Genomic DNA, 15,048 nt, shown 5'->3' with positions numbered 1-15,048 from the left:
TTTCTTTCTGATACAGATGAGAGAACTACTAAATTCTGCATGGAGATTTACGATTTGCTCCAAAGAAAGTTGCAAGGGGAGGGAACACTTGAAGAATACCACTGTAGCAATCCCCTTAACTGGAGTGCCTTGCAGTTTTTGTTACCCTCAACAGAAAAAACAAACAAAAAAATAAAAAAACTACAGAGTTGGAAGGAACCTACTTTCTTTTTTGTGTGTGGATAAGAATGCTAAGACCCAGAGTGGTTATGTCCTGTGCAAAATCATGCTGCTAATCATGTGCCATGCAGCTAATGTGGAAGTAGGCATGTTAATGCCCAGAACAGAACTGTTTTTACCCTGGTTCCCTCCAGCTGTTTCATTTGGTAGCTCAGCCCTCCTGTAACAAAGAACTTCATTATGGCTAAAGGCAATGTTTTAAATAGGGTAAAGGCTTTACATTCTTATCAAGAATTTATGAGAAAAAGCTGATAAAATATTTTTACTCCATAAAGGAAATATCGTATTGAGTACTACATATCAAACGATTGTTGCAAACTAGTACAGCAACCGTATATAATTTTATGTGAGTCACAGCAATAAGTTCACATATTTGTTGTTTTTCATAAAAATAACAAAAAGTATTAAAATCTAATTAAAAAAATATACAAGAGCAAAGAACTGATTCTATCTACACACTGCTCTTGGAGAGCAATGAGGGGAGTTCTTAATTGCAGCAAAGGGAATCCCTCCCAATATAGGCCTCTCTAGCTACATCCAGTCCTGTAGAAACAATAAATGTGGTTACAGTGAACTCACCATGTATAGTTTAGCCATTTTCCTGTTACTTATGTCTGCTATAATGTCATCATCATCACCTCCATCTGGAAGCTCCGGCTTTTCTCCTAAGACCTGGAAAAAAGTGAACAGTGGATGCAAAGATAAAGACCTCCCATTAAAGGATGCAGAGTTACAAAAATACATTTATAAAGACATGGATTGTAAAATATTTGCAATTAAAATGATCAGGTTCAAACACTTCTCATCAATTCATCCACAGTAGTCCTTTTCACATGGGTCAAATCAATCAATTACATTACGTAAACTGAGTTTGCTTGTGATATGAATTTCCAAGAAAGGAAAATTCCTAATTTGAAAGCCTAGGTGTCCATATTACTGAAAGCTAGAAGGAATTAATTAAAATTTGAGCTCTATGTTCAGTTCTGCAGCAGAATTTGTTCTATGACCTCTGCTTCTAGAAATAATCTCTAAGGTTTATGAGTTTATTATAATAAAGATTTGAATCAAAATTACTATTTGGAGGTAAAATACTATTATAATTATAGACATATAGGATGAAGTGCAAGCTCTTGATCACCCAAATCACGCTTTGTTTTCTGCTGTATCCTTGGCACTTGGAACAGTTCTTGGGACATAGTATATGCTCAGTAAGTATTTGTCAAATTAATGAATAAATGTATTTATCTATTCTGTGCATATGTGATGCAATCCAAAAGTCCTAAAAAGTGTTTGGTAGAAAATACATTTGAATCTGCTTTGAATTTCTTTATATATTAAAATAAAAAATATGTCTATGAGTAATTAATTCATTAAATTAATTTACACAAACAGCATAGAATGTCAAGGACAGGAATCAAATGTAAACTTTTCTAAATAATTTAATTTTATAATATAGATATAAATTCAAGTTTAGAAAATGCAAAGGTGTTCATTTAGATACAACAAATACTTAATACACAATGAGTTTCTTACATAATGTGTTTTATATTCACTATTCCTTACAATATATTGCATAAAAATGTGTACAGCAAAATACCAGAAAACAATAAAAAATATACTTTAATCCTTGCATGAGTATAAGTACACTCTCAAATTGAGAGATGCATCAGAGAACTTATGTTCTCTGAGAACATACCTATCTATTTATTAGTACTATGACCAATAAAATATTTTAGATACTGTACATGTTAAATGATTGTAACACAGTTTTCTTTTTTTGCTAAAATAGAACCAAGCAAAAAAAATAAAAAATAAAAAATAAAAAATAAAAAATAAAAACCTTGTGACCAAAAGCTTTTTTTAAAAAACACTTTTGCTATAAGTATGTATAGCTTGTAAGAGCCATCAAAGATCTCCTCACATATACTTTTCTAATTCTACTCCAACTAAGACCATAGTTTGGAATAAACAGTTTGTGTTAAAGGCATATCTAATACTAGGAAACCTCCCAGCGGGAGGACCCAGTCTGGGATTTGAGGCACACTCTAACTTTTAATTTTCAGACCACAATTCCCATATTAGCCAGGCATCTTAATTAGCTTATCAAAGGACTGCAGCATAGTTGAGAATTGAACCCAAAGGATTTAACCAAAACAGGCTTAACTCCGGGGTAGAAAGATGCTGTGTATTTGTCAGATATCATCTCTAAGGATCACTTTAAAATTGAGTTCAACTAAGCATTTATCAAATATTTGAGGTCACTGAGGTATATAAATGAGTTTCTAACCACATTGTCCAACACTTAAGGACTTTACATCTGGCGTAGAAAGAGCGAAATAACTAAATATGTTCACTTTATCAACTAGGCCATACATTTTGATCTTTGACATAAACTGTGAATACAGCTTGGAGTATCATGCCTGAATGTAAAACATTTTCATTTTGGGTTGCCCACGTGATTGGCATTTAGCTCATGTCATCCGTTGCATGTGAAATAACATATATTTTGACAATTTAATGGGGTACAAACACAGAGAAGCCCCATTTGAGGGTGTTACATAAAAATTTCATCAATTGTTCTAGCCAAGATTTATCTTGCAAGTTTGGAGCTCCTCTTTCTTTCAGTTATTTTCTGTAAGTTTCTGTTTAAAAGTATTGCCATCATCTAAATACTCCAAACTGAGCTTATTTGCTACAAAATTAGCCACTCTCAATTCTCCATTTGTGTAATGTATCTTTATTCTCTCCTCTTTATATGGACTTACAATTATGTGGTCAGTTTTAAATACTTCCTCTCCTGCACTTTGGATCTCCTACCCACTCCTACCCACTTATTATTTTTAATAATGGTTAGTCACTGATTCCTGTCTGTTCCTTGATTCAGACCCCAGTGAAGGCCCTCATCCCTCTTGTTGTGGGTAATAGCTCTGCCAATTCCACTTCCTTCAGTGTCACCTCATCTTTTCACCCTAAAAGTTATCCTGGACACTGGCTGCAAGGCCCCTTACTTCACATTACTCCTATGTTGTAGGAATATGACTCTAGATCAAGGAAATCCTGTCATTTGCAACAACATGGATGAACCTATTGTATATTATGCTAAGTGAAATAAGCCAGATACAGAAAGATAAACAATGCATGATCTCATTAATAAGTGGAAACCAAAATAGTCCAATTCATAGAAATAGAGTGGTAGAATGGTGATTACTAGGGGCTGAGAAATAGAGGAAATGGAGAAATGTTGGTGAAAGAATTCAAACTTCCAGATATAAGATAAATAAGTTCTGGAGAAAAAATATAGTATGATGGTTATACTTATTAATAATGTAGTTTATACTTGAAATTTGCTAAAAGAGAAGATGTTAAAATATTTTCACCACTCACACAACATAAGGTGACAGATGTTAATTATCTTGATTGTGGTAATCATTTCACAACTTATACATATATCAAAATACCATTTTGATAGATGTATGCACATCATATATATATGCATCTATCAAAATATCACATTTTGATAGATGTATATGTACAAACTTTGTCAATTATCCCTTTATAAAGCTGGAAAACATTTAAAATTTCTTTTCAATTTTAAAAAATAAAAAATAAAACGATTTATATTTTACGTCTGCTGCAGTGGTTCCTGAATTTCAATATACTCAAGCAACACCTGTGTGACTTTGTAAATACAGATTCTCAGCTGCCATCCATTGAGTCAATAAACAGGTCTATGGTGAGGCCCAGGAATCTGCAATCTAGATTATTCTGAATTGGGTGCTCCTACTGACCCAAAACTTCTGTCTGAATCCCAAGTCCCCTTCAGATGCTGAATGTCATCTGTCCTGCATTATTTCTCAGCATTCTCTACCTTGTACCCACCTCTAATTAGGCTGACACACTCGGCGTTGCCTGTGGAAGCCATGCCCATTCTTTCCCTCTAGCTAGCTAGGAAATTAATAATCACCCAGCCTTAGAGTTTCTAGGTTCTCACGACCTGTCTCAAGACCACCCTTGGTGGTTGTTTCTTTCTTTCCCTAATATGATCCAAGGTGAACTTTTCTTTTAAAACTTAAGCAGGCCTATGTGGAAATTTGTATTTTAGATAAAAGGACCAGGCAGCTAAGAAACAACTGCTATACTCTTTTACTCTCTTTTTTTTTTTTTTTTTTTTTTTTTTGAGATGGAGTCTCGCTCTGTCACCCGTGCTGTAGTGCAGTGGCCGGATCTCAGCTCACTGCAAGCTCCGCCTCCCGGGTTTACGCCATTCTCCTGCCTCAGCCTCCCGAGTAGCTGGGACTACAGGCGCCCGCCCCCACGCCCGGCTATTTTTTTTTTTTTTTTTGTATTTTTTAGTAGAGACGGGGTTTCACCGTGTTAGCCAGGATGGTCTCGATCTCCTGACCTCATGATCCGCCCGTCTCGGCCTCCCAAAGTGCTGGGATTACAGGCTTGAGCCACCGCGCCCGGCCTCTTTTACTCTCTTAATCCTTAGTTTTTCACAGTATGTACATCTGTTTTTACTTATTCATTTATTTTTTACCTTTTAGTCAACTCTACCTACTTTAGATAAAAAATTCCAACATTTACACTGGCTTGTTCTCAAGATGTGGTTTCCCTTCTTTATATAAAAAAGTCAAGATGTTTGGCCACTTTAGAATAAATATTTGTAATGCATCATAAGAAAACAATAATGATGTATAACCTGGAAGAAAGACAATATGTAACTCAAAGCTACATATCACTGTGGATGAAAATGTGCCAAGTTGGTGCCAAGTCCTAAACGCATTTAACATTGAGGGCCTTATGTGCTCCCAGCAGAACTCTGGGAGACAGGCAGGACCTGTATCATGATTACTTTAACTTCATAGATTAAGAAAATGAGACCGAAGGAAGTTAGGAGTTTTGCCTTAGATCTGTGTCTCATAAATATTAAAGCAAATATGTAAACCCCAGGCATTCTAACCTCTACTTCAAAGTTCTTTATATAGAAAATGAGGCATTTCATTCTTCTTACTTCAATCATTTTAGGGTAGATGACTCTGGTTTTATTTTCACTAAAAATAGAATCAGCTCACAGGTTCCAAGAATGGACATTTTAATTACTCAGTAAATTCTGTATCTTACTTCCTTTCCTTAACTGAGAAACAATCAGTAGAGTGCAACATATGGAGCATAGAAATAAATTGTAAGAGTGAAGCTAACCCTTGTTGTTATGGTATATTTACTTGCTGCAAGGCATTTTATGCCTTAGATAAGACAAATATTTGATAACAGGGAAGATCCGCAGAGATATAAAATGACTGGTGATTCTGAGGAAAGCTGCAGACTTATTTAGCCAGCTCCACCCACTCTAGATATAAGATTCCAATATTTACTCTGCTGCTCTCTCTCAGTGATGTCCTCAAAAATACCTTTATCCCTTTATTCATAAATAAAATAGAGGATGATTTCATATATTAAAGAATAGATAAAGGTATTTTAGAGGAGGGAAAGCATGTGAGGTATTTTAGAGGTAGGAAAGCATATTTGGATAAAAAGACAAAGTGAATTGGGCATCTGCAAGAGGTTTAGCTATAGTGCAGTGCTGTCCTGTAGAAATTCCTGCAATATCAAATATTCCATATCTGTGCTATCCAACACAGTTATCACTAGCGATTTGTAGCTAATGAGTACCTGAAATGAGGCTAGTGTGACCGAGTAACTGAATTTTACATTTTATTTAATCTTAAGGAATTCAAATGTAAACTTAAATAGTCACTCATGCCTAGAGGATGCCAGATGGAGAGTGCAGCCGTAGAGGCCTCAGGGAAATGCTGTGGCAGTGGGGAACTTATCATGAGGCAGGACTGAGCTTCAGCGTTCCTGTAATATCAGGATATTAGAGGATAGATGTTGAAGGGTGAAACTCATACGAAAGTGACCCCAAACGTTACTATAATATGGAAAGTTACCTTACAAGTTACTATAACATAGAAAGCAAAATCACAAGCCATTAAAAGCCATAAGCCAGAATGCCAACTTATTAAACAAGAGCAGTTGTTTTCACTGGCTGTATATTAGAACCATCTGGGCTGATATAAAAAAGAATGCCAATGTCTGAATCCAATCTCTAGAAATTTGGATTTATTTATTCTGATTGGAGCCCACGCATTGTATATTTGAAAAGCCTTCTGGGCCTGGTTTGGTGATGTGATTCAAGTGCTCAGTGGCATCAGCTTTGCTGGACTGGTTTATCCACCTCAACCATTGGGATAGGTCTGCCAAACATTTCTGAGGTTCACATAAGCTTGCTAGAACACATCTCCCCTGGACACATTATTAGGGCCTGGTGGTCTGGGAGCTGCTGTGAGGCAAATCTCAGGTATTAAGATTTTAGGTCATTTGACTTTTCTGGCCATCACCAACCCTTTTTCCCTAAGGCTTCAAATCCACTTTGGACATTTCTGTCTGATCAGTGCTTGCAGGAATGCTTCTAAAGCTTGCCTTTGGGGTTCCTAATTTCTCTGCATTCCTCCACTGTCTTTTTGACACCTCCCTTCATTTGGCAGGATCAGGCAGACTGAGCCGGGTGGAGCCGCTACTAAGAGTCTCTGTAATCTTGTTTCCACATTTAAAGTGGCATAATAATACGGTTCAATTATTATGTGATTACTACTATGACTAGCATATGGTGAAAATTCAACAAACGGTAGATCCTGTACAACAAATGGTAGATCCTTTCCTCACCTTTATATATGCAGAGTCAAATCTTTCCCTGGTCAAAGCATTACTCTTTCTGTATTATACAACCCTGCATATTACTGGACTAATCCTTTGCATAATGATTTTACCACTGGACTTCTTTCTACACACCTCCTCATGGACTTACACTTTATTATTTGTTCATGTACTGATCTAATGATTTTGTAAAGTAATCTATATGTCTTGGTAATGTACCTTTGTTAAAATCTTGTATCTTAGAATTAAACTACCCATGGAATATAGATCTGTATGTCCCTCTCTAGGCAAAACCTAGAGAAAAGTCTTTTGTGCAATCAGCAAAAGAGTAGGTGACAATGCTGAGAAGAAGGAATACGATATAGTAATCTGTTCCTTTCATTGAAGTTTCTCCACAATTGTGGTGTCTATGATATCATAAGTCCTTGATTATAAAACAAATTCTCTGATCCTCCTCTGGGTTTCCATCGTATTTTCCCATATAGTCTTGTACCTACGACCTTATTTTGGTGAGGCAAGATATATCTGTTATGTAAGGTGTATTTCTTGAGTGTCTATAATATTCTGGCTTTGTGGGAAACAGCTGAGTCTACAATGGTTAGCAGGTTAGCTTTGATCCCTGCTTCAGGTGAACTGACTTTCAGTGCAGTGTTTTAGCTGTCTGGAGTTGCTGTAAGAGAATACCACAGACTAGGTAATCTATAAAGAAAATAAATTTATTTCTCACATTGTGAAGTCCAATATCAAGGTACCAGAATCTGGTGAGGCCTTCTTGCTACCTCCATCTCATGGTGTAAGGAAGAAAGGCAAGAGAACGTGGGGAGCAAGAGAGCAAGAAGGGGCCAAGCTCGCTTTTATATAATAATAAATCCATGCTGGAGAAATAACCCACTTCTGCAATAATAATGTCAAACTATTCATGAGGGCTCTAGTCATCTCTTATCAGGTCCCATTTCCCAAAACTGCTGGGTCCACAAAGACCATTCTCCCCCTCTCACAGCTAGGGCTTCACTACAGTGTCTCTGGTAACATTATTAGTCTCAGTAACTTCTTGCTTATTTTCACTGACTTTGGAAAAGATTACGCTCTGGTAATCTAAGTTGGACAAAAAACTAAGTTGGATAAGAGGAGAAATGGAGAAGAAAATAGGGCACCCCTGTAGTGAGAACATGAGCTAAACCTCCAGGAGTATTTTTTCACTGCCCATATCGCCATATACATATACATATACACACATTTATATGAACTTGTTTAATTTTATCTCATCCTTTGAGGAGAAGGTACATAAACCTGATTTATATATGACCTTTAATTCAGTTTGGCTAAGTTTTGTTTCAACGGCAAGGGAGTTGAGAAAACGTTTTTATCTACATAATCCAGAAAATTTCCAAGTATGAAATTTTAACTGAGCAAACTCAAAAATGGCTTTTCAGGTACTCTGAGGCACTTAAAAATATTTGCATTCCTTCTATGCTGTACATTAAGAAAACATATATTCTTTCCAAAAAAAATGTGCACCCCAATTACCCTGAACCTAATGCCTCTGTAGTTTGGATGAAGAGGTGAATGCTAATGGTAAGAGCTGTAAAACAAAGGGGTAAGCCAGTTGAATTAGTCAGTTTTCGCACTGCTATAAAGAAATACCTGATACTGGGTAACTAATGAGGATAAAAGGTTTAATTGACTCACCATTCTGCATGACTGGGAATGCCTCAGGAAACTTACAATCATGGTGGAAGGTGAAGGGGAAGCAAGGCACATCTTACATGGCAGCAGGAGAGAGAGAGGGAGCACACAGGAAAAAACTACCACCTTTAAAACCACCAGATCTCATGAGAACTCCCTCACCATCAAGAGAACAATATGGGGGAAACTGCCACCATGATCTAATCACCTCCCACAAGGTCCCTCCCTTGATGTGTGGGGATTACAATTACAGATGAGATTTGGGTGGGGACATAGAGCTAAACCATATCACCTGTCCACTGAGTACAAACACTGTGCTATTAAAACTAGTAATTATTATATGCAATATATAAAATGAGGCATAATTATAAAAAATTTCTGGCAAAGTTTATGAAGTTGTAAAATAACTTCACAGCAGTTGGGATTTCCCTTGCTCTGTATGTTTAAGATCTTGGTGTCTGTAAGAAAGACTGCTTGGGTGTGATCCACAGATTTCTTTCTTTCTTTTTTTTTTTTTTGGAGACAGAAACTTGCTCTGTCGCCCAGGCTGGAGTGCAGTGGTGCGATCTCCACTTACGGCAAGCTCCACCTCCCGGGTTCACGCCATTCTCTTGCCTCAGCCTCCCAAGTAGCGGGGACTACAGGCGCCCGCCACTGCGCCTGGCTAATTTTTGTATTTTTAGCAGAGACAGGGTTTCAACGTGTTAGCCAGGGTGGTCTCGATCTCCCGACCCCATGATCCGCCCCTCTCGGCCTCCCAAAGTGCTGGGATTATAGGCTTGAACCACCACGCCCAGCCAATCCACAGATTTCTTATTCTTAATTCTAGTTGAGCAAGTTACATAGCCTATCTATGACTCAGTTTCCTCATCTGTAAAATAGGATGTAATAGATGCTATTGGTGTTCTGCCCATATCACCTTGATCTAACTTAGAGGTCATTTGTAGATAGTGTCTTAAAGCTCTAAGTCTTCTGCTCTCTACATGGTGGCATCTTCTGGCCATGGAGCTGTCTATAGATAGTGTCTTAAAGCTGAAAGTCTTTTGCTTTCTATCTGGTGGCATTATCTAGCCATGGAGCTGTACTGTGTCCAAATACAAGGCAGACTGGAGGTTTTGCGGCATTAAGAACCAAGGAGCAATGCTCAAGCAATGAGAGATGGGAGTTACTGGCTAGACCCAGCAACCACTCAGCCTTCTGAGGGCTAACGCCTGAGGGTCTCTTTGAGACTCAGCCCCGGTTGCTCACTGCAGTAAGACATCTGTTAACAAAATGTTGTCTCACTTTACTCCTACTTGGTGCTTTCAGGATCATCTTTCAAATAACAGCCTGCCCTCAAGTCCTTGTCTCAGAGTCATCTGTTGGAGGACCACAACATAGACAGGAAATAAAAAATGTTTCCATTTCATAGTAAGTGTTGTAAGAATTAAATCCTGTAAAGCCCACAGAAGACTGCCTCTTCTGTGGTTAGCACTGAATGTTTGTCAGGGTAGTAGTTGTTAGCTCTTTTGCAGCAATTAAAATCCATTTCCTAGATTATTTAATTCCTGTGTTAATAATAAGAAGCACTTGTATGTTATCAAGAAAATGTAAAAAAAAGATTAAGGAAGGAACAGAAAGTTCAGCCTACCAGTGAGCCATCTACATTTACCCTTATAGAACACAAGATGAGAGAAGTCGTGCCCTCCCCTAACAATAGTGTTCCAAATATCACAACGCAATTGTAGAGCATTTGCTCCTTGATTCGAAACTGTTTTTAATCAGCATATTTGTCTTTTCTACATGCACTCTATCAGACATTGTTGAGATGTATTTTCGATAGCGGATTGCTTTTTAGTTTATTCATTGCAATAGAGCATTAATATTTAATTTCTCTGTGATACATGGTTTATGACTTCACTACCAACATATTTCTATGAAGTTTTTTTGTTTACATACATATACTAATATATTTTAGCAGCATGTTAGTACCTTTTTCGTGATTAGTACATTATGGGATATCTGACACTGAGAATTTCCTGTTGGTTTCCACTGAGCAGAATACTGTATTTACATGAACAAACCATCCTTTCCTTACAAAGTCACTTTAAAGTCTTTTAAATAAATATATTACTACATATACTTTTTTCAAAATAATGTAATTCTAAAAATTGTGATGCACTAGATACCCTTGCAAACATAATAGCAATTCTAATACAATAACACTAGTTTATACAAGTGCTGTCAATATAACCCAGTTCCAACACTCTGCGATTCTAGGCTCTGGAAAAACAGTACTAGGAAGCACAATCCAGGTGGTCACCATTTTAGGAACCTCTTTGCAATACGTGAGCATATTTCCTCATGATATTAAACAAATGCTTATTATCAAATACATACTAAGGAGGTGTGAATTGCTGAATCTTGCAGATTTGACATTTTCGTATCCGGGCTTGGCTAACTCTAAGCACAATATGTAAGAGGAAACTGATATAAAGTAAATATTATTGTTTATTATTATATAACTAAAGACTAATTTACTAAATGAATGCAAGAAATCATGAATCACTGAATCAGAGACCTGGCCTTTTTATATCTGTGTTTGGCTGATTCTTAACACAAAGGATAAGATGAACTTGACCTGAAATTACTGAAAAAATACAGTCTGACTGTTAGTTTTGGTTTTGTTTTGTTTTTTGTTTTATATTATCACTATTGTGACAAGTGGAACACTGAAAGGATAGAATAGAAACTGCCATTATAGTTCAATATTTGTATTAGCTTATCAATTGAGATACACATCTTTTGGGGCAAAGATCCATCCCTTTCCCCTGTCCTACCCATTAAATCCATCTGTCTTGGAACTGCATTATCCTGTTTACAGAGTATATTGATATTCCCTCACTTCAGCTGCAAGCTAAAGGGAAAATTACCTCATTCAGAGATGATTGCCAAATGGTGCTAATTTGGATTGATTACATAACAGTGGTAACTTATCTGTAAGGTTACAAGTCTTCATGATGACTTTTGGTGTGACAAAGGGGGAGATTACATGAAATGTTATTACTTTATTGCAGCATATGATAAGCTGTTACTATATGAATTTCTTATCTTTGTTCAGAACATTTCAACTTCCCCCACTGGAGGAACTGATGAGGAGCAAAATGGGTATCCATATTCAATACTAGAAATCCAGGCAACAAATTAATAACAACAAATGAATAGGGCCTTAAACAGTGCCTGGCAAACAGTAAGTCATCAATACATGGTAGATCTAAATAGCTAGAGCAACTATAGTGTTCTAGAGAGCATCGCAACCTTGGGGCAGGTGCTCCTTATCACTGTAATACTTTGGATTTCAGGAGTGTACTAAGTATTATTGCAGTAAAGCAAAATGGAGAAAATGCATTAATTACAATGCAACAAAGAGGAGAAAGGGAAAGATTCCCACTTGCTTGTATTTCTGATAGTTCATCTCTTCTCTATATGCAGTGTAGCCTCAGGACTAATTTAGAAAAGGTTGCAAATATATTTGCTCCCTTTAACTTAAGAATCTTTGAATGGTAAGTCGGTAAATGGACCTGCTCTTTCCTAATGACTCTCATAATAATGTTATTTCAGTCAAATGACAAATACTTGATGAGCAGTGCCTATGTGTCAGGCACCATGCTACATGAAAGAGAGATTCCAAAATATTTAAGACATTGTTCAATTTCCCAAGGACTTACAAAAATTCCTAGCAAAATAAAAGTGGTATAAACAAGGAAACTAAAACTACTTGGAAAACACACAAGTATTTAGACCCAACTGATATCTCAGACAACTCAAATTTCCATTCTTACAAAGTACAGAGTTTCGACTAGAACTAAAAAAAAAAAAAAAAAAAATAGGAGAGCAACAGAAAATAGTTTAATGAGTTATTTTGTGTGTGGGTATTACAAACCCATAGAGCAACCTTCACCTTTTTTTTGTTTGTTTGTTTTAAGAGACAGGGTCACTTTCTGTTGCCCAGGCTGGAGTGCAGTGGCTATTCACAGGCATGATCATAGTTCACAGCATCCTTGAACTCCTGGACTCAAGCAATCCTCCCACCAGAGCTTCCCAAATAGCTGGGACTATAGGTGTGCACCATCAGCCTAGCTGTATATTTATTTATACTATTTTCCTATAAAGCTTTAAACGCTTTCAAAAATGCTATATATACTGTTCCAAAGTGGTCGTGAGGGAGATTTTCACAAAGCTCCCCATTTCAATTACTAGTACTTCTTTGGTTCATTCGATACAGCCCTACAAAGATAAATGGAGAATGATTGATTTATCTAATCAAAGATCACGCCCCAGAAATAAAGTTCTTTCCTTTCACTATAGTATCATTTTCAAAACAATCATTCTTTATTTAAATGTACAACTATATTTTCATTAAAATATTAAAATATAAACCCATGTAAGTCCAGTAAACTTAGGACAAACATTTCCCACAGAGAAACTTTAAGGAATGCTGGCAAAATTCTAAGCTTCCAAGTTCCAATTTGATTTGGTAATCTTTTACTTTGTATGCTGAAATGTAAGAATGTTCCAATGATCAAATTATTAAAATTTAAAAATCACTCCTATTTCTGTAAATTTAAATTGTGTAAGACCTTTGGAAGCACTAGCAATGTGCACAGACTTTTAATATTAAGTTTGGGGAAAGAATAAGACAAATGTACCAGAAGACTCAATAATAAAGCACTACATGTGTGTAGTTCCTTGGCGTTCATGGAGCAAATTCACCTTTAGTCCAGAGCAGTGAGCAGTGGTGGCCCCAAGAGTTCCGAAAGAGGCAGCGCTGAAATTGCAGGCAACAGCCAATCAGGGTCGCCAGGCCGGCGGGCAGCAGTGTTACATGCTGTGCTGGCAAGAAAGAATTGGAGTTTTGTGGCTGCTGGATTCTAAAAGGTGTGATGACCTGACCTGAGGGGGACGTAAGGTAACATGCATTTTAATTCACAGATGAAGAGTTTTAGATACTAGCTACATGTTTCCTACTGTGTGAAGTACTTTCACTTGGAGTATATGCCATCTGCCTAATATGTGGGACAGTATTTCACTAAGTATAAATAAGCTCAAGACTTGTTCATTGTTTTTGAGAGGCTGCAACTGTCACCTGAAAAAAGAAGAGGAGCAGAATATTTGAATTATCCTTTCTAAATACCAACTGTCCTTCTATATAAATCTAGTTGGTCTTAAAACTTACTTTAATCAGCATACGACTTTGTTCATGTCTACATCAACAATATCACCTAAAACAGGGGTATTTTTAAAGCAATATCATCCTCTAAAAAACAGAAAAACAAGCATACTTAGTTTCTGGAACTACATATTTCACAGTTAATTGTCTTAATTATTCAAATACGAGTGAGCAATGAGTTAGAGCTGTGAGGGCTATGCAAATACAAAGGCAGTGCCTGCCCTCAAGGAACTTAGTATTGATAACATATACATTTTATTTTGCAAAGTACTTTGAAGAAATGTGGCTAAAAATTTACTCTTTGCCTCAGTAGGCTTTGTAGAGTACATTTCTAAAAGATAATTTAAGAACTATGTTCACTATTCAACTCTAGTTTTTACTAACAACACAGCCAGATTAGCATAGAGTAAATATCCCATCAACTTTCCAAGGGAATGGCTGAATACATTCTTTTGTTTTCATACTTTGAATTATGACTTATTAAAACAAAAGCAACACATTTTCTAATTTGGGAGAAGCTTTGGAGGTTAATCTAGACTATATGCTAATATCATAGTCTAAAATAGGATTTTCATCATGAGAAGTCTTCCAACAAATTGTGGTGTCATTCAGACCACGCGCTCTGGCCTCTGAGGACCCTCATGACTTATTCTCACACTTTCTGACTATTTTCTAGTGCATGCTTGGCTCCTCAACCAGACAATAAAGTAAGCAGAGTCTTCAGATTTCATTGGGAACCAACCCTGCACTTGATAAACAGTTATTAATGAAGATATAATATGTTATTCTGATTTTTTTTTTTAGGTCAAAAATCTGAAACAATCATTGCTTGTATGACTTTCCAGAGAGCCTTATGGTTGTTTTTATAAAAGCAAGAGTTCAACAACAGTTCAGCAACACAGCATCTGCCCACCATCTCCCTGTAGTATTTTTACTGCCAGTATTTCACCACCAGCATTTACAATGATTATAGGCTTAACGAATTCATTAAACTATATTTAAAAAGTCTTTCCAGAATAAAAAAAAACTGTTGTTGTTTCAAACAACTTGCCCCTTCTTCATCTTCATTCTTTTTATATCTACCGGATGCTGGTTTTTTTTCTTAATGAAAGTCTATAAAACATATAGATGTTTTTTTCCTTGGGTTTTTTTTCTTTTCTTTTTTTTTTTTTTTTTTTTTTTTTTTTTCTCCTAATTTTTACAAAATGTATTATCAA

The 15,048-nt window shown here is 36.4% G+C and overlaps 1 protein-coding gene across 1 annotated transcript in view; it reads right to left on the bottom strand.

Moving 5' to 3' along the window:
- SCIN (scinderin) overlaps positions 1-15,048 on the bottom strand; it is an 89,517-nt gene that overhangs the window by 30,519 nt on the left and 43,950 nt on the right. Inside the window, exon 5 of the mRNA XM_017867398.1 lies at positions 799-891. Coding sequence (XP_017722887.1) covers positions 799-891 — 93 coding nt within the window. The remainder of the gene's footprint in view (positions 1-798; positions 892-15,048) is intronic.

This window comes from Rhinopithecus bieti, unplaced genomic scaffold (assembly GCF_001698545.2).
Source record: "Rhinopithecus bieti isolate Rb0 unplaced genomic scaffold, ASM169854v2 scaffold_3832, whole genome shotgun sequence".
Taxonomy (NCBI): domain Eukaryota; kingdom Metazoa; phylum Chordata; class Mammalia; order Primates; family Cercopithecidae; genus Rhinopithecus; species Rhinopithecus bieti.
The sequence above is the reverse complement of the archived record's forward strand: the minus strand, read 5'-3'. Positions and strand labels throughout refer to the sequence as shown.